A 26,225-nucleotide genomic window follows, 5' to 3' on the forward strand; every position below is an offset into this window, starting at 1 on the left:
GCACTTATCTCACAAGGCACTTCCCTTGACAAGGCTGCTCCCTGACAGGCTGCTCCCCTAGAGCGAGCCTTGCTCATATTAGCTGATAATTTCAGTAATTAGCTTCATCTGCCTTGCCTCCTCCGATCTGGAAGGTCCGGTGAGCTCGCTGCTTACAACTGGCTTTTTAAATCAGCCGCTCCTTCTCAGCCAACCCCTGCACTCGCTCCTTCACCTGCCTCACCTCCTCCGACCTCGAAAACCAAATGCATAAAGCTGGTAGGTGCCTGGTAGCAGGCAATCCAGTAGAGTTTAAGAGACTTTTAGATAAACATATGAATATGAAATGGTAGGAAATGGATGATACATTGGGCATTTGGTATAAATTGGTATCAAGATTGGTACAACATTGTGGACTGAATGGCCAGTCTAGTTCTGTAGTATTCTAAGTTTTATTTTTCTTGTTTCATTTAAATTGGTCCTTCTACTTTCTTGACATCTTTTTGACCAAGATTCTACTCAAACAAGCTTTAAGCATAATCATTCTATTTGCATTCATTTTGAAATACTGTCGATGCTAGTGACTTCAAATACTGTTTACGAGTAAAAGTATTTTTCTAAAATCCCCTGTGCTTGGTTTGAGGAACATATTAAATTACTTTAACTGCTTCAATTTAAAACACTGAATACTGCAAGACCTGTTATATAAGATAATACATGAAAAGAGCTCTATGTGGCACGATGGGAATAAAAGTTCTTTTGTATGATGATATTTGAAAAATAGAGGAATCTGATACTTTATTGTTCAGCGATGGACTATAAACCCACACGGTATACCCAGCTGTTTGGAGGTCATTGTCAGAGATTCTTTGAAAAAACAATTTTGCAGAGTAAAATACTTATTTTGAGTAAAGCTATATTCATGCAAAGAACATCCCACATGCCTTACTTCTGAAGCAACTACTAGAAATTAACTATCTAAAGTATTTTTACTTATTTTGCAAAGTATCTCAAAATCTTATGTTAGGAAGAATGTTCCAATAATTCACAGATACTCAGCGAATAATATTTACACAGAACAAATCTGTCCAAATTTTATTGCAAACGACAATCCTCTCCAGCCAAAAAACATGCCATAATAGCAGTTCAGAACTACTTTTTGCTTTATGTCTATTTCATTTGCTGCAAAAATTTCTAAAGCAGGTCTCCAAAATGTCAAGCACATGCATTAAAAATGCAAACAATCATGAAGCAGCAACACCGATCTGAGGCTAGAAAGAAATCGACTAAAAATATCTTACTAAAGGTTGTGAAAATTGTCCTAGAGGAGTCATAATAAGGGTTATTCCTATTGCCCAATAGTGAAATTTAGCTGCTTATTACAACTGTTCTGACTGCAGGGTGCAAGGTTCATAGTCTGCCACGTAATACAATTTGACAATAAAAAGGCCGATCATTACTTCTTTTTGGCAAGCTTAAAGATACTACAGCTACTAGCCAGTCAAATAAGATCAGTTTCATAGTAATTTTACAAAATAGAGCATAGGCTGTCAATATAGGGCCAAAATATCCTTTTATTAAGCTTTTATTGTTATATTTATATAGGAATAAAATTAAGCTGGATTAGAAACAGATGCAGACATTGACAACATCCCAGACTGCCTTCACGCACCTCCTTATCATCAGGAGCCCAGCCTCTTGGTGAGAAATGGTATCTAGTCATGGGACATCTAAAGAAAAGGGGAGAAAAAAAAACACTGTACCAATTTTCTCTGACCCTGTAATAAAACCTTAACTCAATCTAAATCACTACATATCAAATAACTACTACTAGAATTAAATCAGACTCACCTCATTGATTCTAATTTTTTTTCCAAAACAGAAGTATTTTGTAGTGCATATAAAAAGTTTTGTAATATATATTTAAAAACAAAAATGCAGATGCTCAAAATCTGAAATAAAAACAAAATACCAGACATACAGGTCAGGCGTCATCTGTGGGAGAAGAAGGAGTTAATGCTTCATGTCCATAACTTTTCACCAGAATTGATGAGTCTGTTGTGTATTTCCACCGCTCTCTGTTTTCATTATGTTCGTAACTTGCTTTTCAGGCAAGGTAGTTCATGTTCTAGCAGCAAGTTAACTTTCAATGACATGACATACCAAACACAGTCAAAATGTTAGTTTTGACCTAAAATCAAGTTCTTTATATTTGAAAGGAATGTTAAGGTGATTTTTCTGCTCTGGTTAGTAACTGATATGGGAGAAGGTATTAATCATTATGTAAAATATCCATAAAATAATTGTGGCAACAAAAATAATTGAAAACATTAAAGGACTGCCAAATGCAATGCTCACCAGAATAATATTACATACAAGAACACATCATAGGAAATCGATAATGGGACCCAAAGTAGTTCACGGCTAAGATTATGAGGTAGTGAAAACCACATCTCAAGAGCTCTTGTTTCCATATTCAATATTATGTGTTAATTAACAGTATATTGGTTTCATTTATGTATGAAAAAGATGTCCCGCAATAACAAGAGAAGGTTTTTCCAAAGAACTGAGGTCCTCAGGAACTAGCAGCATTTGTAAGTAACTTTTCACCTAGATAACATTTGAAAAATAAAGTATATATCCCACCATAATGACTGCAATAAAACCAATAATGGACATGAGCAAATGAAATTGACTTGTGTATATGGAAAAATTAACTAACATATGAATGATTCTCATTAATACACACAAGAGATCTACGTTACAAAGTATGCATTAGAAATCTAAAATACTGAAATCATAACTATTACTAAGTACCATATGTCCAAAGGCTGGAGAATCACAATCACAGCTGCACCAAGATTACATTAACCTAATGCACTTATTAAGAAATTTCCAATGAAAAAGGAACTTCAGCCAAAATAGCTTCAAAGTTGTTAAGGAACATCTATATTAAGTTTGGACATTAATAGGAAATTATTCAAAGACAGGAAGAATAAGCATATGGACCTTAATTCAAACCACTTTTAATGTTTGAGTATGGAAAACCAGTGTGTGGGTGGGAGTATTTGCTCACAGGGTGTGTGTGAAGTGTCTAGTGCAGTACTGCATTTAGTTAGTACATGCTGCATGCTGTATGCCGCATAGTGCTTTCTGTTTGCTGCTCTCTGCTTACAGCTATTGCCGCTGGCTAGCCTTCTTAATAGAGGGTGAAAAGAGTAGTCGAGTGTGTAAGCATCCTCCTGCCAGTACAGAGCCTCTCCACCACCAAGACTCCTGCAGTGCCTCCTCAGAGCCACACACAGAAACTGGGTATCTTACAGTCCCAGGCTAAACTACAGGGAATCTCGGAGCAGCAATGGGCCCCAGAAACGTGGTGTGCAGGCCCACCACTGTGTGGCCACACCCTGGTGCCCGTCAACCACTGTCCCAGCTATGGGCAAATAGCCCCACTGCCTTGTGGTAAGTCTGTTGAGACAAGACTAAGGGAGAACACCCTGACAGAAAAGCAATGCGCAGGCGGCGCAATAGGCAGGCCTTAACAGACAAAGGACCCGGCAGCCTCCTACAGCCAAGATGTGGGACTGGTTGTCCTGGGACCACCCTTGCCACCAGGATTTACCTCATCATGGTGAAGATAGTGCTACTGGGGATGGCGCACCCCCTGTGGCACTTTAAAATCTTCCTTGAGCAGGTCTCCACCTCTGACCACGCTGAATACCTGGACCTTACATCTGGTCGAAGTCTGACGGCGATGGGGCGTCTGGCAACGGGGGCAGGTACGAATGGACTGGAAGCTCCCAGTCAGAACCCTGCATGGCAGCGGCATAGGGTATTTGGTCGCTAGCAGCTGGAACTGAGTGGTGGCTGTTTTTGGCAGACCCGTGCAACTGAGCAGCCCTATTTAGGGACCGCACTGCTCACCCCAATTGGGGAAGGGCCTAGAAAAGGTGGCCTAAAAATTGCCCATTCAATCACTCACCTGGGTAGGTTACCATGCCTATCGGGTTATTCCACTACTGTGGTTGAAATAAGAAACAATACAACCTAAAACTGGCAACATGGAATGCAAGGACTCTCCTGGACTCGTATGGCATCTCTGACAGACCTCACCGGAGAACAGCCTTGATCGCTGCTGAGCTGAGGTGCTACAACATCGCCATTGCTGCCCTGAGTGAGACCAGGCTCCTGGATGAAGGCTCTTTAACAGAGGAAGGGATGGGTTACACCTTCTTCTGGAAAGGTTTCGCCCCAGGTGAACATCATCTCCACGGAGTAGGCTTGGCCATCAAGAACACCTTTCTACCAAGTCTTACAGAAACACCTGTTGGCATTAGTGAAAGACTAATGACCCTCCGTATCCCCCGGCAAAGAAATGTTATGCCACACTTCTCGGTGCCTATGCACCAACTTTGCCATCTGAGAATGAGGCCAAGGAAGGCTTTTATTAGACATTGGATAAAGCTCTTTGCCGAATCCCCAAGAATGACAAGATCCTTTTGCTTGAGGACTTCAACGCTAGGGTGGGACAGAACAACAGGATATGGAGTGGAGTGCATATGGAGTAGGAATGGTATTGACAAGGTGAACGCAAATGGCATGAGGCTACTTACTCTTTGCTCTGAGCATAACCTTACCATAACCAACACCACCTTCCAGCAGAAGGCAAAATATAAGAACTCGTGGATGCACCCTCACTCTTAACATTGGCACATGATCGGCTTCATCGTGAGACGTAGTGACATCAAGGATGTTCTTATCACCCGTACCATGAGAGATGCAGAGTGCTGGACTGACAACCATATGATTGTAGCCAGGCTCCATATGAAAGTGCATTCTCTCCCCCCACCCCACCCTCATGGCTGCAAAAACCCAATAAAAAGCGGCTAAATTGCAACCGCCTGAGAAACACAGAAGCAAGAAGTGAGTTTCTACGCACCCTAGCTGAGAAACTAAGGGGGTTAGAACCTTGTCTGAGCTCAGAAAATACCATGGAACAACAGTGGACCTACATCAGCTCTGTTCTCTGAGGCAGCAGCCCAATCGATCGGCCATAAGAGCAGGAACCACCAAGACTGGTTCGATGATAACTCAGACACCATCCACAACTTGCTTAAGGACATGTACAAAGCACACCGGGCAACTTTAGATAACCTGTCATCCACCAGTGTCAGGCAGCATTGGCAGGCAGCTCAGAGGAAAGTGCAAAAGGCAATACGGGCCATACAAAATGAGTGGTGGACTGAAAAGGCACATGAATTCCAGTCCTCTGCCGATAATAATGACATGGATAATTTTTACAATGCTGTCAAAACCACCTACGGCTCAATAAATCGATGCATTACTCCCCTGAAAACAGCAGATGGTCTAACACTTCTGAAGAATCAGAATACCATTCTGCTGAGGTGGGCTGAGCATTTTAACACCCTGCTTAACCAGGACTCTAACGCAGACTCCACCATCCTGGATGAACTGCCTGAACTTCCTCCTATCCACGACCTCAGTCTACCACCAACCTTCCAGGAGGTTCTATCAGCCGTCCATTCCCTTAAGAACATCAATTCCCCTGGAACTGACAATATCCCTGCTGAGTTACTGAAGAAGAGGGTACATGTGTATGTGCACCCTCTACCAGTACCTCACCAAGGCCTGGACTGATGAGAACATCCCACAGCAATGGAGAAATGCAAACATCATTGTCATTTATAAGAACAAGGGTGTCAAGGCCATCTGCGGCAATAGTAGGGCATATCACTCCTTTCTGTTGCTGGAAAGAGCCTGGCTAAGGTGATGCTTCACAGATTCATTAGCAACATCACTGAGTCAATGCTGCCTGAATCGCAGTGTGGATTTAGGAAGAACAGGAGCACGATCCACATGATCTTTACAGCCTGGCAGCTTCAGGAAGAGTGCCGGAAACAACATCAGGACCTGTTAATGGCCTTCTGTCAACCTCTCCAAAGCATTCAACACTGTGCAAAGAGAGCTCTTATGGGATATCCTCCTTAGGTTTGGCTGTCCCAATAAAATTGTTAACATCCTCCGCCAGTTCCACGAGGGGATGACTGCTCGGGTGACCATAGGAGGACATGAGTCTGAGCCCTTCCTTGTATGTACAGGGGTGAGGCAGGGGTGTGTACTAGTGCCAGTGCTCTTTAACATCTTCCTCTTGTGTGTTACCAAGCTTCTCCACAACGAGATTGAAGACAGCAGCGGTGTGGCAGTGGACGTCAGATTAGATGGCAACGTCTTTGACATCAGGAGGCTCCACGCAACCACCAAACGCCATAGACAGCGGGTCCTAGAGCTGCAGTATGCAGACGACTGTGCTCTTGTGGCCCATACTCCAGAGGATCTTCAGACTGCCCTTGCTGTGGTGATGAGAGAATACAGCAGGATGGGGCTGACTGTCAATACCACCAAGACAGAAGTGGTTTGCCAATGGAGTACCATTGTCCCACCCAATCTACCTGCCTTCACTGTTGGTGATGAAAAGCTGTCAGTAGTGCCATCTTTCAAATATCTGGGGAGCATTCTCTCTGAGGATAGCGGCATTGATGACATCCAGAGCCGCATTAAACAGGCATCAGCTGCCTTTGAGAGACTTTGGCCTACTTTCAGAACAGGAGCCTTCATCCCTCCACAAAGGTCGCCGTATACCAAGCGGTCTGTGTCACCACCCTCCTCTATAGCAGTGAAGCTTGGGTAACCTACAGCCATCACATCAAGTACTTGGAGCGCTTCCACATAAGCTGCCTCCAGTGCATCCTGGGAATTACCTGGCATGAGCAGGTATCTCACACTGAAATACTTGTAAAGACCAACTGTAGAAGTATTGAGGCCATGATCACCCAGCGTCAGCTGCAGTGACTGGGGCACGTGATAAGGATGCCCCCATGTCGGCTACCCCACATAGTGTTACACGGCCAGCTACATCATGGTCGATGCTCAGCTGGAAGGCCGAAGAAGCACTATAAGGATCAGATGAAGAATGCTTTAAGGAAGTGCAAGATCAGACCTGAGGACCTGGAGGAGGTTGCTGCTGAGCATACCACTTGGCGACAGTTGTGTAGGGACGGGGCTCATTTTCTGGAGATGGAAAGAACAACCAGAAGACAGCAGAAGAAAGTCAGGAAAAATGCAGCCATGGTTGCCACCACTACTACACATACATGTCCCACCTGCAATAGAGCTTGTGGGTCCAGGATAGGACTGTATAGTCATCAAAGATCTCACCGTTAAAGGAGTGGACATCGTCACTGGATTTCAATGGACAAACGAAGAATGGAAAACCAGATTGTTTGTCCCCATGGCACACATTTAAATATATTCAGTGAAGAACAGAAGAGCCAAAGTGACAGGTTTTGTAAAGTTATACCATCTACTACTCAGATATGAAGCAGTCCCATTCAAAGAAATTGCCTTCATCAAATCCCCTGACAGCCAAGTTCAACTGATTAGAAACATCCACAATGTACCTGTGAAAATGGTTCAGAGGTAACTGTATATGGAATCTTCTGACTCCAAAGTATGGATTACTCTTCCGTCATCTGTATCAGTCTTAAAGCATTCAACTCATGCCCACCTGGAACAAAGCAATCCTCTTGAGTGATACTCTGTTGATCATCCTAAAGCACCAGTGTAAAAGAAAAAAAGATGCATCTTTGCAAAGTATCTTTCTCAAAGCCTTTCAAACCTACAATTTCTACAATTGTAGGCAAAAGCAATAATTGCAAGGGAACACCATCACATACAAGTTCCTCTCTATATCACAGTATCATCAAAACTTGAAAGTATTGCCATTCCATCACAAAAATATCCAAGGATGACTTCACGACAACTGAAGAAATTCAAGAAAGCTGACCAGCAGCGTGTTGAGGGTCATGTTTGATGGGCAACAAATACTGTCCTTGCCAACAACATTCAAATTTTGAGTGTGATTTTCTTAAATGAGTTACTTAAGGAAACATCCTGAGTACATTTGTTATTGTCTTTCCTGCAATAATATGTATATTTAAAAGGAAACACTTTTGGCCATGAAAAGCTTTAGGACTTTGCAGTTATCAAAGACAATAATTTTTGATGTTCACCAAATTGAGACCATTAAATGATTTGCAGTTTCAAGAGCGGTATTAAGGTAAATCAAAGAATGATAAATCCTGAAAAAAATTAGTATTTTTTGTTGAAATTCATTTTCTCTATACAGGTGTCCCCCGCTTTTCGAACGTTCGCTTTACGAAACCTCATTGTTACGAGAGACCTACATTAGTACCTTATTTTCACTTTCAGAAGGTGTTTTCACTGTTACAAAAAAAAGCAGCGTGCGATAAAAAATTCAGCGCGCGATAAAAGGCAGTGCGCGCCCCGAGCAGTCGCTCTCCCCCGGATTCAGAACGGCATTGCTTGAACACATTACATTGAGCAGCCATTTGCAAGATGAGTTCTATGGTGTCGGAAAAGCCTAAAAAAGCTCGTAAGGGTGTTACACTTAGCGTAAAACTAGACATAATTAGGCGTTTCGATCGTGGTGAACAAGTAAGGACTAAGTGAGTTTGGCTTGTGGAAGCTGATGAAGATGATGTTGAAGAGGTTTTGGCATCCCATGACCAAGAACTGATAGATGAAGAGCTGATGCAATTGGAAGAGGAAAGAATAACAATCGAGACCGAATGCAGTAGCAAAAGTGAAGCAACTACATGAGATTTTCGCTGCAATGATAAAGTACGACTTTAATTTTGAAAGGGTACGTAGGTTTAGGGGATACTTGCAAGATGGTTTGAGTCCTTACAAAGAACTGTATGATAGAAAAATGCGCGAGGCTCAGCAGTCAAGCAAGCCTTCCACATCAGCCACAGCAGATGACGAACCTCGACCTTCGACATCGAGGCAGGCAGTCATAGGAGAAGATGAGCCGCCTGCTCTAATGGAAACAGACAACGAGATGACACCCCAGTGTCCCACCACCCCAACACCCAGGCCGCGGACAGATACTGTACTGATTTGCGGAGAATGCAGCAGTAGCCTGGAGGCACACAGCACATCTTTAAGAAAAAAGCCGAAATAAACATAGAAACATAGAAAATAGGTGCAGGAGTAGGCCATTCGGCCCTTCGAGCCTGCACCGCCATTTATTATGATCATGGCTGATCATCCAACTCAGAACCCTGCACCAGCCTTCCCTCCATACCCCCTGATCCCCGTAGCCACAAGGGCCATATCTAACTCCCTCTTAAATATAGTCAATGAACTGGCCTCAACTGTTTCCTGTGGCAGAGAATTCCACAGATTCACCACTCTCTGTGTGAAGAAGTTTTTCCTAATCTCAGACCTAAAAGGCTTCCCCCTTATCCTCAAACTGTGACCCCTCGTTCTGGACTTCCCCAACATCGGGAACAATCTTCCTGCATCTAGCCTGTCCAATCCCTTTAGGATTTTATACGAGATGACACAGTCGGTAATTGGCACTGATCTGGGCCAACAATTACGTGCCGGGCGGCACCTAATTAATTAGCATGTTTATTTCGGCTTTTTTCTTAAAGATGTGCTTTGTGCCTCCTGGCTACCGCTGGACCCCTGCGTGCCTCGCGACAATGTATCAGTTCGCGGCCTGGAGGGTGGGGGCCACTGCACCAGCCAACCTGCGACGACTCAGTCCAACACACCACCATCAGTGTGCTCGGCGCTGAACCAATTCCGGTAAGTGATACTACACTGTACATACATTATTTCTACTTTATATCGGCTGTGTATTTCTACGTGTTATTTGGTATGATTTGGCAGCTTCATAGCTTAAAGGTTACTGAAGAGCGCTTGCGCTGTGTTTTTGCCAACAGCGCTTGCGTGAGATTTTCTGCCGACAGCGCTTGCGTGAGATTTTCGCTACGGAGAACAGTGCAGTAATGATTGTGGAAAAGTATTTCTACTTTATATAGGCTGTGTATTTATCATATCATTCCTGCTTTTACTATACGTTACTGTTATTTTAGGTTTTATGCGTTATTTGGCATGATTTGGTAGGTTATTTTTGGGTCTGCGAACGCTCACAAAAATTTTCCCATATAAATAAATGGTAATTGCTTCTTCGCTTTACGACATTTCGGCTTACGAACCGTTTCATAGGAACGCTCTACCTTTCGATGGCGGGGGAAACCTGTACATAAATTCTATTTCCATATTTACAAAAATCATAAAATGATTGATGCATACTTCATGATCCATGTGGCCTTCTCTCAACTCCATGTTACCTTAAAGTGGCAATGATTTGACATTTATATAAAGCTTTCTACGCCTGATTTTTAAAAAAAATTAAAACTTGCAGAACTTTGCTCAAGCTCTTGGCATTAGCGGCAGACCAATCAATTTGGAGAGAGAGAAAGATCACTGGCACAGGTTGGGGAGGAGAGTTTAAAAAAGGAGCATTTCATGGGGTCAGGGCATTAGCAGTGGACCAATTGATTTAAAGAGAGAGATAGCTTCACACAGGTCGGGAAGAAGAGTTTAAAAAAGGAGTGTTTTACAGGGCTCGGCGTATTAGCAGTATTCGGCCTCTGATCTGGGCCGACATTTACGTGCCGGGCGGCACCTAATTAATTAGCTTGTTTATTTCGGCTTGTTTTCTTAAAGATGTGCTGGGTGCCTCCCGGCTACCGCTGCATTCTTCGCGGATCGGTATCTGTCTGCAGCCCGGGGGTTGGGGTGGTGGGACACTGGGGTGTCGTCTGTTTCCATCAGGGCAGGCAGGTCATCTTCTTCTATGTCTGCCTGCCTTGATGGCAAAGGTCGAGGTTCATCGTCTGCTGTGGCTGATGTGGAAGGCTTGCTTGACTGCTTAGCCTCGCGCATTTTTAGATCATACACTTCTTTGTAAGGACTCAAACCATCCTGCAAATATGCCCTAAACCGATGTACCCTTCCAAAATTGAAGTCATACTTTATCATTGCAGTGAAAATCTCACGCAGTTGCTTCACGTTCAGTTCCTGGACGACTTCATTTTTGGTCCGTTCGCTACTGCATTCAGTTTCAATTGTTATCCTTTCCTCGTCCAATTGCATCAGCTTTTCATCTATCAGTTCTTGGTCACGGGATGCCAAAACCTCATCAACATCATCTTTGTCAACTTCCACAAGCCAAACTCACTTTGTCCTTACTTCGTTCACCACGATCGAAACGCTTAATTATGTCTAGTTTTACGCTAAGTGTAACACCCTTACGAGCTCTTTCAGGCTTTTTCGATCCCTTAGAACTCATCTTGCTAACGGCTGCTCACAGGTACGTGTTTAAGCAATGCCGGCAAGAAAGTAGTTCCGAATCTGGGGTAGGAGCGGCTGCTCAGGACGCGTGCTGTTTTTTTTTGCGCACTGCCTTTTATCATGCGCTGCTTTTTTCGTAAGAGTGAAAACACCTTCTGTTAGCGAAAACAGGTAACTAATGTAGGTCTTTCGTTAACAGTGAGGTTTCGTAAAGTGAACGTTTGAAAAGTGGGGGACACCTGTCCCTGGATTCCCTGTTTTAGGAGGTAGTCACACCTACTAGATTAGCTGCCTCAAATTTGGTCTGCGGTCAGGGACAAGAGGGTGTGTCTGCGAGCGAGTGAGGCAGGTAGTGGGATCCAGAGATAATGCTGGAGGAGCCTCAGCCCTTGAGCTTGTTCAACAGGTCTGAGATTCTTGCTCCTGGTGTGGATTGGGTGGGGGGGGGTGCTGTAGTAAGGATGAGCAACCTAACTGTGGCACTGTAGTTCAGGGAACCATTCAAGAGCGGGTAAGGAAGAGAAATACAGTGGTAATTGTGGATAGTATAGCCAGGGGAATAGAGAGTGTTCTCTGTTGCGAGGATACAGCATCCCAAAGGCTGTGTTGCTTGCCTGGTACCCAGGTTCAGGACATCTTATCTGACCTACAGAGGAATTTACAGAGGGGAAAGATCCAGTTGTCATAGACCATCTGGGTACCAACAACATAGGTAGAACAAGGAAAGAGATTCTGCTGAGGGAATCTGAGCAACTAGGGACTAAATTAAAAAGCAGAACCAAAAAGGTAGTAATCTCTGGATTATTACCTGAGCCATGTGCAAATTGGCATAGAGTCAAGAAGATTAGAGTGTGAAATGCATGGCTCAAGGATTAGTGTGTGAGAAGTGGGTTTGAATTCCTGGGAAATTGGCACCAGTATTGGGGAAGGAGGAAGCTGTACCAATGGGATGGGCTCCACCTGGACTGTGACGGGACCTGGATCCTAGCGAATTGTATAGAGCTGTGGATAGGGCTTTAAACTAAATAATAGGGGGGTGGGTTCAACAGATTGGAGAAGTATGGTTAAAGTGAAAAAGAAAAGTGTGGATAAAGATAAAGCAAAAGATAAAAAAGAAAGCAGAAGATAAAAAAGAGAAAAGCAAGAGTGGAGTGAAGAAAAGTCAAGTGCAAAAGAGTAAAAAATTACAAGATTTAAAAGCACAATGAGCATAAGGGCACTTTATTTGAATGCCTGTAGTATTCGAAACAAGGTCAGTGAACTTGTGGCACAGATCAGTATAAAGGGGTATGACTTAGTGGCCATTACAGAGATGTGGTTGCAGGGTGGAGAGGATTAGGAATTAAATATTCAAGGATATCAAGTAATACCAAAGGATAGGCAGGAAGGTAAAGGAGGTGGGGTAGCACTCAATTAAGGATGACATCAGGGCAATAGTGAGAGGTAATATAAGATCTAAGGAGCAGAATGTTGAATCCATCTGGGTAGAGATTAGGAATAGAAAAGGGAAAAAAAAAATCACTGGCAGGAGTTGTCTATTGGCCTCCGAATAACAACGCTACACTGGCAGGAGTTGTCTATTGGCCTCCGAATAACAACATTACAGTGGCACAAGCAATAAACAGATAAATATCTGAAGCATGTAAAAATGACATAGTTATCATGGGGTCCTTAACTTGCACATGGATTGGGTGAATCAAGCTGGTCGAGGAAGTCTTGAGGAGGGCTTCATAGAATGTATCTGTGATGGCTTTCTTGAATAGCATGTTACTGAACCTACATGGGAACATGCTATCTTAGATCTGGTCCTGTGCAATGAGACAGGTAAAATTAGTAATCGTGTAGTTAGGGATCCTCTTGGAAAGAGTGATCACAGTATGATTGAATTTCTCATACAAATGGAGGATGTAGTGGTTTGATCAAAAATCAGTGTATTATTCCTAAACAATGGAGACTAAATGGGATGAGGGAGGATTTGACTAGTGTAGGCTGGGAACACAGGCAATATGGTGGGACAGTTGAGGAAGAGTGGAAGACTTTCAAAGAGATTTTTCATGGTGCACAAAAAAGTATATTCCAGTTAAAAGCAAGAACGTTAAGGGTGGGGAGAGCCAGCCTTGGATAACTAAGGAAATAAAAGAAGGCATCAAACTAAAAGCTCGTGTATACAAAGTCGCCAATAGTGGGAAACTGGAAGATTGGGAAAACTTTAAAAGGCAAAGTACCACTAAGCGAGCAATAAAGAAAGGGAAACAACAGGAATTCTGCAGATGCTGGAAATTCAAGCAACATACATCAAAGTTGCTGGTGAACGCAGCAGGCCAGGCAGCATCTATAGGAAGAGGTGCAGTCGACGTTTCAGGCCGAGACCCTTCGTCAGGATGGACGAAGGGTCTCGGCCTGAAACGTCGACTGCACCTCTTCCTATAGATGCTGCCTGGCCTGCTGCGTTCACGAATAAAGAAAGGGAAGCTAGATTATGAAAATAAACCAGCACAAAATAAAAAACATATGGTAAAAGGTTTTATAATTATATAAAGCAGAAAAGGATAGCTACAGTGAATGTAGGTCCCTTGGAGGATGAGAAGAGGGAATTGATATTGGGTAATGAAGAAATAGCAGAGGCTTTGAATTACCATTTTGTGTCCATCTTCATGGTGGAGGGCACATCTAACGTGCCAAAGAGAAATGTTATGGATGCAACGGGAGGTGAGGACCTCGATACAATTGCTATCACTAAAGAGGTAGTGCTGAGCAAACTTGTGGGCCTAAAGATACACAATTCTCCTGCCCTTGATGGAATGCATCCCAGGGCACTGAAAGAAATGGCAGAGGTTATAGTAGAGGCTTTGGACTCTGGGCTCTGGGCAGGTCCTGACAGATTGGAAGATGGCAAATATCATGCCACTGTTCAAAAAAAGGATGTGGGCAAAAGGCAGGTAACAATAGGCCAGTTAGTTTAACATCTGTAGTTGGGAAAATGCTTGAAGCTATCATTAAAGAAGAAATAGTGAGGCATTTGGAAAGAAATGGATCCATCAGGCAGACACAGCATGGATTCAGCAAAGGCAGGTCCTGTTTGATAAATTTACTGGAGTTCTTTGAAGATGTAACAAGTGCAGTGGATAGAGGGAAACAAATGGACATTATTTACCAGGATTTCCAGAAGGCATTCAATAAGGTGCCACATAAAAGACCTATCCATAAGATAAGGATGCATAGAGTTGGGATGATGTATTAGCATAGACAGAGGATTGGTTAACTAACAGAAAGCAGAGAGTTGGGATACATGGGTATTACTCCGGTTGGCAATCAGTGGTGAGCAGTGTGCTGCAGGGGTCGGTGCTGGGCCTCCAACCATTCACGACATACATTAATGATCTTGAAGAGGGGACCAAGTGTAGTGTATCTAAGTTTGCTGATGATTCTAAATTGAGTGGAAAAGCAAACTGTGCAGAAGATGCAGAGAGATATAGATAGGTTAAGTGAGTGGGCAAGGGTCTGGCAGATGGGAGTACAATGTTGGTAAATGCGAGATCATCCATTTTGGTAGGAAAAATGAAAGAGCAGATTATTATTTAAATAGTAAAAAAATTGAAGCATGCTGCTGTGCAGAGGGACTTGGGAGTGTTTGTGCATGAATCACAACAGTATGGTTTGCAGGTGCAGGCTATCAAGAAGGCAAATGGAACGTTGGCCTTCACGGTTAGAGGGATTGAATTTAAAAGCTAAGAGGAACTGTACAGAGTATTGGTGAGGCTGCATCTGGAGTACTGCATGCAGTTCTGGTCTGCTTACTTGAGGAAGGGTATACTGGCTTTGGGAGCGATGCAGAGAACATTCACCAGGTTGATTCCAGAGATGAGAGGGTTAGACTATGAGAAGAGATTGAGTTGCCTGGACTGTACTCGCTGGAATTCAGAAGAATGAGAGGAGATTTTATAGAAACATACAAAATTATGAAAGGGGATAGATGAGACAGAGGCAGGAAAGTTATTTCCACTGATAGGTGAGACTAGAACGAGAGAACATAGTCTCAAGATTTGAGGGAGTAGATTTAGCTTGGAGATGAGGAGGAACTGCTTTTCCCAAAGAGTGGTGAACCTGTGGAATTTTCTGCCCAATAAAGCGGTGGAGACTACCTCAGTAAATGTATTTGGTTAATATAAGGTTGGATAGATTTTGATTGACCTAAAATCAAGTTCTTATTTTCTATTTGAAAGGAATGTTAAGGTGGTTTTTCTGTAGGGGAATTGAGGGTTATGGGGGAAAAGCTAGGTAGGTGGAGATGAGTCCATGGTCAGATCAGTCATGATCTTATTGAATGGCAGAGCAAGCTCGATGGGCCAGATGGTCTAGTCCTGCTCCTATTTCTTCTGTAAGATATCATAAAGACTTGGAAAGTATTATTAAATATATTGCAAAGTAACCATTTGACCCATACTGGTCAATGATAAACCTTGTGCCAGACAAATAGCTCAACAAGACAAAAGAGATAGTTATCAAATTTCAGGATAACTCACACCACTCAACATCGGTGGCACAGCAATGGAAACGGTGAGCAGCTTCTAACTCCTGAAAATAAACATCTTGTACAACCTCTCATGGTCCCAGAACACATTCCACACAATCAGGAAAGCTCATCGATGTCTCTACCTTCTGAGGAGGCTGAAGAGTGCTGGACCATGGACACCTATATTCATGTCATTCTGCAGGTGCCCAGTAGGGAGTATCTAAACATGCTGCATCACCACACGGTACAGAAACTGCACTGCAGCCAACAAGACTCTACATAGGTTAATTAAAACTGCCCAACACGTCACCTGTACCTGCCTCTCCACCAAAGAGATATATACAGAAAAGGTGTCAGAAAAAGCCAGTAACATCATGAAGGATCCCACCCACCCTGCTCATGGACTGTTTGTCCCACTCCCATCAAGGAGGAGGCTATGTAGCATCCACATCTGGAGCACCAAACTCAAAAACAGTTACTTTCCTCAAGTAGTAAGGCTATTCAACACCTCCAACCACCAGTACTTTATCATTTTCCTGTCAACCACCTTATTTACAGACACTCCTGTACCTAGCATCACTTGAATGTCACTATGAGTATAAGCTATGTTTTTATATTTGCGCTTTTATTATGTTCTTTATCGTGTCTTTTTTTATGCCGCATAGGATCCAGAGTAAAAATTATTTCATTCTTTTACACATGGACTGCAAATGACATTAAACGATCTTGAATCCTCAAAAGCTTCTGCGTCGATGAACCTTTCAGATATCAAATTCCAGATCACCACCAATTCATTAAGTGAAAAATACTTCTCTTCCTTCTCATCCCCCTATCAAGTAATGCACATTTTTTTCAATAGTTATTGTCTTCTCTGTCAACGGAAATGGATCCTTTCTGCTCAGCTTTACCTCACAAAGTAAATCTCCCTTTTACCCCCTCTCCTCCAAAGAAAACAGACTTTTAGTTTCTCCTGCAATTAAAACTCTCCAACCATGGTGACAGCTTTGTCAACCTCTTCTGCAATCTCAGTAGCACTACCAGAATCAGGTTTATCATCACTGCCTTATAATGAATTTGTTGTTTTGTTGCAGCATAGTGCAAAGACATTAAAAATATATATAAATTACAAAATAAATAAATAGTGTAGAAAAAGGGAAAATATAGTCGTGTTCATGGACCATTTAGTAATCTGATGGCAGGCGGAAAGAAGCTATTCTAAAATTGTTGAATGTGGGTCTTCAGGTTCTTGTACGTCCTCCCCAATGGTAGCAATGAGAGAACAATATGTCCTGGAAAGTGAGGGTCCTTAGTGATCGATGCCACTTCTTGAAGATATCCTAAATGGTGCATAGGTTGTACCGATCGTGGAAATAGCTCAATCTACAACCCTCTGCAACTTCTTGCCATCCTGAACAATGGAGTCTCCATACCATGTTGAGATGCAACCATTCAAAATACTGTCCACCACACATCTCCAAGAATCTTTGATGACATTTCCAATGCTTCTCAAGCTTCTAACAAAGTAGAGCTGTTAGCATGCCTTCTTTGGGACTGCATTAATGTGTTGGGTGCATTATAGATCATCCGAGTTGTTTATGCCCAGGAATTTGAAGCTGCTCACCTTTTCTACCACCTACCCCTTAATGAAGACTGAAACATGTTCCCTCGACTTCCACTTCCTGAAGTCCACAATCAATGATGTCCACAACAACTGAACATAGCTATACTCTAACCATGCCTAGTTACATTTTATACAGTTCTAGCATGATTTCCCTGGTCCTGCATACTTTGCCTACTTACCAATTTTACATATCTGCTGTACCAGCTCTGATCCAATATCCTACATTTAGTATTTCCTTGCCTTTTGCTCTCCCTTAAAGCATTAGCACAGACTTCTCTGGATTGAATTCCATCTACCACTTTGACCCATCTAAGCAATCCACTTTTATCACCCTTTTTTTCTCCTTAAACTCCACTACTAACTTTGGTACGGTACACAATCTTATACAAATCCCTTAAGATTAGTACATAAAGCATAGGGGCCAGTACACTAATTGACATACTTCTTTGTCAAAAAAATTCCCAATTATTACTTTCTTCCTGCCCACTCCCCCCCACTCCACAGCCCACCACCCCCTGGAGCCAAATTTCACTTTGATCAAAGAGTTAAGAGTTAAACAGCACTGAAATAGGCCCCTTGGCCCAAATGGTCTATGCCACTCAAGGTGCTTTCCTGAGCTAGTCCCATTTCCCTTCATTTGGTCCATATCCCTCTAAATCTTTCCTATCCATGAATCGATCTAAATGTATTTTAAACATTAAATTGTTTCCACCTCTACCACCTCGTTACATACACTAATCTAAAAAAAAGCCATCAGGTTCCTTTTTAAGTATTTCTCCTCTTGCCTTAAACCTCTGCACTTTACTACTAGACTCTGCTACCCAAATAAAAAGACTGACATTTTATGTGGTTTATTATCTTTGCTTCTCATGACTATAAACCTCCATCAGGTCACCTCTAGGCCTCTTCACTCTAAGGAAAACAGTTTCAGCCCATTCAGTCTTTCCTTATATCTTTGGACTTGACAATATTATGAAGCTTTTCTCTCCCTTTCCAACATAATTACATCCTTCCTATATTATAACAAGTAGAGTTGCCCACATTTTAATACAGGTATGGACTTTCCAACATCTTGTAACATGACATTCCAACTCCTACTTAGTCGATGAAGACATGCATGTTATACCCTTCTTTACTGTCTCCCTGTAGCATCAATTTCAGATAACTATGTATTTGTACTCCTACAAGTTTTACAACACACCCCCAGGGTCCTGCCATTCACTGTGTATAACATGGCCTGGTTTAACTTCACAAAACAGATCACTTCACACTTACACTGAAATTCCATCTGTCATTCCACCACCCACATTCCCAGTTGACCCACATATCATCTAACCTTAGTCAACCTTCACTGTCCATCACAGCACAAGTTTTAGTATCACCTGCAAACTTACAAACCGAAAACATTTTTCTGCATGAGAGGACCAAGCATCAATCCCTGCAGTACCCCTGGTCACAGGCCTCCAATGTGGGGGGGAAAAAAAGCAGACTCCATTGCCAACCTCTGGCTCCTTTTACCAAATCTATTACCTGGCTTGATTTCATTGGATTTGAGCATTAGAGTGGCGGGAGTTATTCATAAACAGGTTTACATCCCAAAGAGGAAAATAAACTTACAACGGATAAAAAAAAGCAATGGACGACAAAAGGAAGAACAAGGAAACATCCATGTTTCAGGTGTCAGCTAGTATTTAAAAGAAAAATATTCAATTGATCAGGAAGAATCAACATTGATTTGTGAGATTGGGCAATGCCCGAGAAGCATGACTCAAATGTTTGAGGGGATAGCTTAAAAAAAGCAGTTGGGTAGATAACAAAATTTATATCAATGTCCAGAAAGCATTTGATGAACTTTATTAACCTGGCTAGAAAATAGTCTAATAGCAAGAAACAGAGGAGGAATAAAAGGCAGGAATTGAAATTGGTAACAAGCAAAATTGTTAACAAGTGGGATTCTACAATAATCTATTTTGAAATTGCAATTATTCATTGTTAATTTGCCATTGACATAAAGAATAGGTAGCATTTTAGGCAGTGTACACAGTAGTATGAAATTAAGTGCTTTCAGTTTAAGTAAACGAGCAAACCTGTGGCAAATATATTTCAACTGGACAAATATGAAGTAAAAGCACAGAAGAACTCAAATGGTCACCAACCAGAACAACTGAGGGTACATTGCATTCAATTATGTCTGATCTGGCTGTGTACTTTTTGGAAGAAAAAAAAGTCTTGAGAGTGGCTAGGATAGCTATTTTCAGAATCTTTGACAACATGGAAAATGTAGACTACAACCTACAAAGAGATAAATTTATACCCAAGCTTTGGAAGCAACTAACTCACAATGAATGTATGGCACAGCTCAACAAGAATTTTATTTAGAGATACAGCACGGTAACAGGCTCTTATGGCCCAATATCCAATTACACTCACGTGACCAACTGACCCCTCCATCTTTGGAATGTGGGAGGAAACCAGAGTACCTGGAGAAAACCTGCACAATCACAGGGAGAACCTACAACTCCTTTCAGGCAGCAGGTCGTTGGTGCTGCAATAGCATTATGCTAACCTTTACACTGCCGTATCCTCTTAAATTATGCGGTAAAATTTTGTACAGAAAATTTAACACAGAATCACCCAAATACAAATCAGATTACTTAAAAAAAAATTTTTTTAACAGCAGTCAGTTCTTGGAACAAGTAGCCTTGGTCCTATGACTTGCAAAGGACTCTGCACATCTGGATGCCTCTGGATCAAATGACCGCCCTGATTAGCCATTATAATTATACAATGCAAATACCAGAGCAGTAGGAGAATGAGACAGAACTCACTCAGGTTTTGTTTAATAATACCACTGCTCTAAACTGCTTTGTGGTGTTGAAAGACAAGAGGAGTAAAGACAGAAACTGCATTGCAATCAATTACCATCACCAGGATAGAAATAATTCACATCATAAAATGCAGTAATAAACAAATTATAAGATTTTATATTGCAGTATCTTTAGGTAACATTTTTTATTCTTTCACTGTGGCTATGTATTAAAGATTAAATCTACCTTCCAATCATTTTTATCGAAAGGATTTCTTTTATCGTAATATCCTACATCTTTTTTTTATGTAATGTTCCATGATCGTGAACATGGTGCAGCACATCACACAAACCAATCTTCCGTCCTTGGACTCACTTTACACCGCATGCTGTTGGAGCAGTGCTGCCAGGATAATCAAGGACATGATCTACCCAGCCAACACACTTTTCATCCCTCTTCCCTCCGGGAGAAGGTTCAGGAGCTTGAAGACTGGTATGGCGAGATTTGGGAACAGCTTCTTTCCAACTGTGATAAGGCTGCTGAACGGATCCTGACCTGGATCTGGGCCGTACCCTCCAAATATCTGGACCTGCATCTTGTTTTTTTTTTTGCACTACCTTACTTTCCATTTTTCTATTTTCTATTTATGATTTATAATTTAAATTTTTAATATTTACTATCGATCTGTAATCCAGGGAGCGGGAACAGCAGAATCAAATATCGCTATGATGATTGTACATTCTAGTATCAATTGTTTGGCGACTATAAAGTATAAAGTATATTGGGATAAAATCAGATCAGGCTTTATTATCACTGTCTTATATGATGTGAAACTTGCTGCTTTGATGCACCAGAACAGTGCAATGGAACAATAATGTCATTTTCAAGGACTGTTCAAAAATCAATGACAGAGGGGAAAAGCTGTTCTTGAATCACTGAGTATGGGTCTTCAGGCACCTGTACCTCCTTCCCTGATGCTAGTAACGAGCAGAGAGCACACCCGGATCCTGAGGGTCTTTAATGAATGATGCCACCTTCTTCAGGTACTGGTTTTTGAAGTCATCCTCAATGATGGGGAGGATTGTGCCGTAATAGAGCTAGCTGAGTCGACAACCCTCTGCGTTTCTTCCAATCCTGTGCTGTGGAGCCTCATATCAGGCTGGGATGTAACTAGTCACAATTCTCCCAGAAGTTTCCAAGGGCCTTTGCTGACATAACAAAACACCTCACCAAGAATTGCTGGTGTGCCTTCTTTGTGACTGTATCAGTGTCAAGAGCCCAGAACCGATCTGTGAAATGTTGACACCCAGGAACTTAAAGATGCTCACCTTTTCCATCACTGACCCTCAGTGAGGACTTGTATGTGTTCTCCCATGCAAAGTTTTGTTAAAAGAACACCTCAGTCTTAGGAAAATCAAATTAACAAACCCCCACAAGTCTACAAAGAACTGCTCTTCAACAAAGTGGTTAGGCATAGTTTGAAAGGAATACACTAGTTACATACACTCTACTGTATGCCATGTGACAATGTTATAAAACACCATATTCTCCAGCTTAATGTGAGAATTAATGCCATTTCAAATCTGCTCATATTTTGCAAGTACCACTTTTTTGATAAAGGCAAAAATAACTCACACTCAAATTTCCCCTTAAAACAAATAGTTCTCTCAGAAAGGTCACTTACCTATCAATCAGCAACTTCAAAGGAACTGCGGTAACACATTCACTATATCTCAAGTCAAGGACACAAAGAATTATGCAGATGTTGGAAACCCACAGCAACACACAAAATGCTGGAGGAACTCAGCAGGTTAGGCAGCATCAAATGGAGAGAAATAGAGAAGTCCTAATGAAGAGTCTTGACCCAAAACATTGATTGTGCATTCCTCTCCATAGATGCTGCCTGTCTTGCTGAGTCCTTCCAACATTTTGTGTGTGCTGACCTAAAGTCAACCATTTCTGAGTGTAGGCAAGAAAAATTGAGCCCAAAATTAGATCATGACAGTGCAAGCTTGAGAAGCTAACTTGCCTTCTCCTGCTCCTGCAGCTAATATTCCACTAGTTATGAAGCCTTTAAATCAAATGTTGTTCTTTTTCAATGCACATGTATTCAAGATCACTGAAGCTTTTGTAATCTTGTAAAAACACATTTAAAAGCAACTTCTTTTATAATAACCCAATCTTTAGTTAAAATAAGTCACATAACTTTTTTGATCATTCTTTAATCAATTGATGATGCATAAAAATTTAAATCTATTTTTCAATTGCAAATGTCTAAGATAGAGCACTGCATAATTCCATTAATACCTGACCATACAGCATTTTATGCATTGTGCTTAAATTAAGTAAAATAAATAACTTCTTAAAAGTAAATCTAATCACACCAGTACCATGATAAAGCTGATTTGGTGTTATTTTAATTGAACTGAATTGATACAAATCATTGAAATATTCTTCTAGCTCCCCGGGATATAATAAAGTTCATTTATCAAAAACGTTTGGCCTACCATATAAGGAAACATTTTGAATTTTTTTAAGACAGAAGGTAGAATACAAGCATTCTACCAATATGCCCAATATTTTTATGCCAACAAATTGATTATGTGATCACCTATTTTTTTTTGTGAATCTTGGTGTCCTGTAAAATGCAACTGAAAACCAGAACCAATAAAATGATTTAAGACCAAGAGATAACATTTTCCTGAAGTACTACTAATAATTTTAAAAGCAAGCATCCAGAAACTTCACAAATACTTTAAAAACATCATGTACGACGAGTATTTATTTCCTGTAACAGCATTTGACCAGAAGAACAAACAAACTTCAGATCCAGGTTTATTATTATTGACATACATCATGAAATGTGTTGTTTTATGGCAGCAGTACAATGCAATACATAATAAAAAGTGAGAATAAGAATTTTTTTAAATAGTGCAAAGAGAGAGCAGAATAGTGAGGTTACCTTCATGGACTATTCAGAAATTTAATGGTAAATGGAAAGAAGCTGTTCCTAAATCACTGAGTATGTGTCTCCAACTCTAGTACCTCCTCCTTGATGGGAGATACGAGAAGCAAACATGTCCTGGATCGTGAGGGTTGTTAATGAAGGACACATCCTTCTTGAGACACTGCGTACTGAAGATGTCCTTGATGGTGGAGAGGCTAGTGCTCACGATGGAGATGACTAAGTGTACAACCCTCAGCAGCCTCTTTTGATCCTGTGCATTGGAACCTCCATACCAAGAGGTGATGCAACCGGCCAGGATGCATTCCACAGTACATCTGTAGAAACTTGCTAGTCTTTGGTAGCATTTCTAAATCTCAAACTCCAAATGAAGTATAGCCACGTGTGTATGCCTTCTTTATGATTGCCCAGGATTGATCCTCCGAGATGCTGAAGTTCAGGAAATTGAAGCTGATTACCCTATCTACTGCTGACCCTTTGATAAGGACTGGTGTGTACTTATTTGACTTCCCCTTCCTGAACAACATAATCAATTCCTTGGCTTTACTGACAGCTGTTGCAACACCATTCAACCAGCCAATCTTATTTCTGTACACCTCATCACTATCTGATAACAGTTGTGTCATCAGCAAATTTATAGATGCTGTTTGAGCTAAGCCTAGCCACACAGCAACTTTTCTTCAGAAAGTTGCCTCGTCGGTGAGAAGGCAGATAAGTAGGTTTTGTATTTCTAAAAGTGTGGATTGAATTAAAGAATAGTGCCATCTCCAAGTAGTTCCAGGGATTTTTTATTTGAAAAAGCACAGAGTTTTGTCCAAAATATTCACTTCCAACCATGCTGTGCATATTTACTTCTGATATGACAGCTCAGCTACTTAAATTAAAAGCAAGTCTTTGACCAACAACCTTCTGAGTGAAGGTAGAACAAACCCTGGAATGGGATGGTATTGATCTCAAACAAATTCAATTGCACGTTAGTTACTGAAACAGGAATATTCTTCTCCTTGCTCACATGTTAAGTAAGAGTTCTTCCCGGAGCACAGCTTCTATACAGCCACTGGCTACTTTCCCGAATACGACATGTAAAGCAACTGTAGTTTTCAAATGAAAAGAATCTGGAGGGGCACATAGCAAGGTCAAGGGAACAGGATCAATTTGCCTTCTCTGACTCTGTACTAACTATGAACTGAACTAGCTCTTTATCTCCTTTTAAGTGTTCTATAATTCCTTTAATCGGTAAATTTGTAATTTTGAGTTTGGAAAAAGTAGCTATATTAAGTCCCAAGAGAATAGGCTATTATAATTGAGGCAAAAGCACACAATGAAAGTGCTACAAAGTCACTAAGTATCTACCATGTTTCTGATATATTGTAACAATTTGATTGTTGAAAGAATGATTTCTTTTTGGGAAATATATTTCTACCAAGATAAGCAGTGCCTCTTTCAGCTATTTACAGAGCATCAAAAGCATTTTATCCAATGAGTAGCTGAACTGTGCAGACAAGGGGCATATGTTCAATTAAAGTTTGTGGAGTGCATAATCCAAGACAGCCAAAAATGAAAATGGGTATACGCCATTAAGTACATGGACAAAACCATGACAAGTGCACTTGAACACTGCAAAGCCTGCCAGATCCTTTCATAATTTACTAAGATCTCCTCTCTTGTCCTTAGCTCTAAAGAACACTGTTCCTTGTACATCAAACCACCATCCTTGCAATCAGTCTAATGAATCTTTGGTACTCCCTTTATCTTTTGCACAAAAAGGTTTCTCTCTCTTAGATTCCAAATTGGTCGACCTTCCAAACATTTGTTCACTCTCCACCAGCAAAAAAAATCTATCCACTTTGTCAAAGTTTCAAATCAACAGAAATCATCTCTTAAAATTCAATATTCTCAATAACACAAGCCTACTTATGTAATAAGCTCTTCCTAAATGCCAACCTATGGAGTCCTTATTACAATTAGATAAATTTGTACAGCACTGTCAAAAGCCAGGACTTTCTTACTCAGATGCAATTCCAGATTTCTTCAAAACAATTTAAGTGTGGCTTATCAGAAGCTTCATACAGCCACAGCAAACTGTTTCACTTAAAACTTACATTCTTTAAGGTTTTTTTAAAATCCCATTTTGGTCCTGACCTGAGAGATCAAATATTGTTATTTCATAAATCTCTGCATTTGATTTGTGGCTGCCATTTCATAATTTAAATACCACTTGAATTTATCTCCCCTTCTGCGAGAAAAAGTGATGACCCACTTCCTCTTTTTATACACCATTTACACTCACAATAATAGCAATATTGTTGTTAGGGAACAGATAAATATTTATCCACTACAGACTATTCTCTGCCTTCCACTCGACATGTGAAGACTATATCCTCTCATACCACTCCATATACAACTTCAAATAAATTAAGTTGGACATTAGACATTATAAAACAACACTACCTCATAGTCAAATAATATTTCTCAAGTTCTTATAGATTACAATATCTTCCCCAAAAGATTTTGGACCCATAGTTCCAAACCAAAATACTACCGATACTACAGATAATTGAAACCTGAGTCAAAGAAGAAAATGGAAGTATTCAGACCAGATGGAATCTATGGAAAGCTTCAGACTGATGACCTTTCATCAAAACTTACTGATAAATCCCTTGCTTTACTTCCTTTCGTCACCATTCTAATGTATTGGAATATATCCAATTCTTTAATCAAAAAAGAATTGAATTAAGGTAAAGCACTGACAATTTCCTTACCAAATTTCTCTAAAACCTTGGGATGGATCAATAAGTCTTTTGTGCCACAATTTTTTTCTAATAATGCTGACATCAATCATCCAAATTTAACTTAAACAATCAGCTGTTTAGTAAAGCTAGTCCTGAGCTCAGTAAACCATGCTAATGAACTACCATCTAATTCAGGTCACACATCAAAGTTGCTGGTGAACGCAGCGGGCCAGGCAGCATCTCTAGGAAGAGGTACAGTCGACGTTTCAGGCTGAGACCCTTTGTCAGGAGGGTCTGATGAAGGGTCTCGGCCTGAAACGTCGACTGTACCTCCTCCTAGAGATGCTGCCTGGCCTGC

General features: G+C 41.2%; 1 protein-coding gene across 12 annotated transcripts in view; it reads right to left on the bottom strand.

Moving 5' to 3' along the window:
- The window catches only part of LOC134359513 (SRSF protein kinase 2-like), a 230,446-nt gene that overhangs the window by 191,596 nt on the left and 12,625 nt on the right, over positions 1 to 26,225 (bottom strand). For 6 of the 12 annotated variants that reach the window (XM_063072878.1, XM_063072876.1, XM_063072871.1 and 3 more), the window contains one exon: positions 1,652 to 1,709. The exons of the other annotated variants lie outside the window; for them this stretch is intronic. Coding sequence is in view for 1 of the 6 variants with exons in the window: in XM_063072876.1 (XP_062928946.1) it covers positions 1,652 to 1,662 (11 nt within the window). In the remaining 5 variants the exon portion in view is untranslated. The remainder of the gene's footprint in view (positions 1 to 1,651; positions 1,710 to 26,225) is intronic. 12 annotated transcript variants of the gene reach the window in all.

Source organism: Mobula hypostoma, chromosome 20, assembly GCF_963921235.1.
Source record: "Mobula hypostoma chromosome 20, sMobHyp1.1, whole genome shotgun sequence".
In the NCBI taxonomy this organism is placed as follows: Eukaryota; Metazoa; Chordata; class Chondrichthyes; order Myliobatiformes; family Myliobatidae; genus Mobula; species Mobula hypostoma.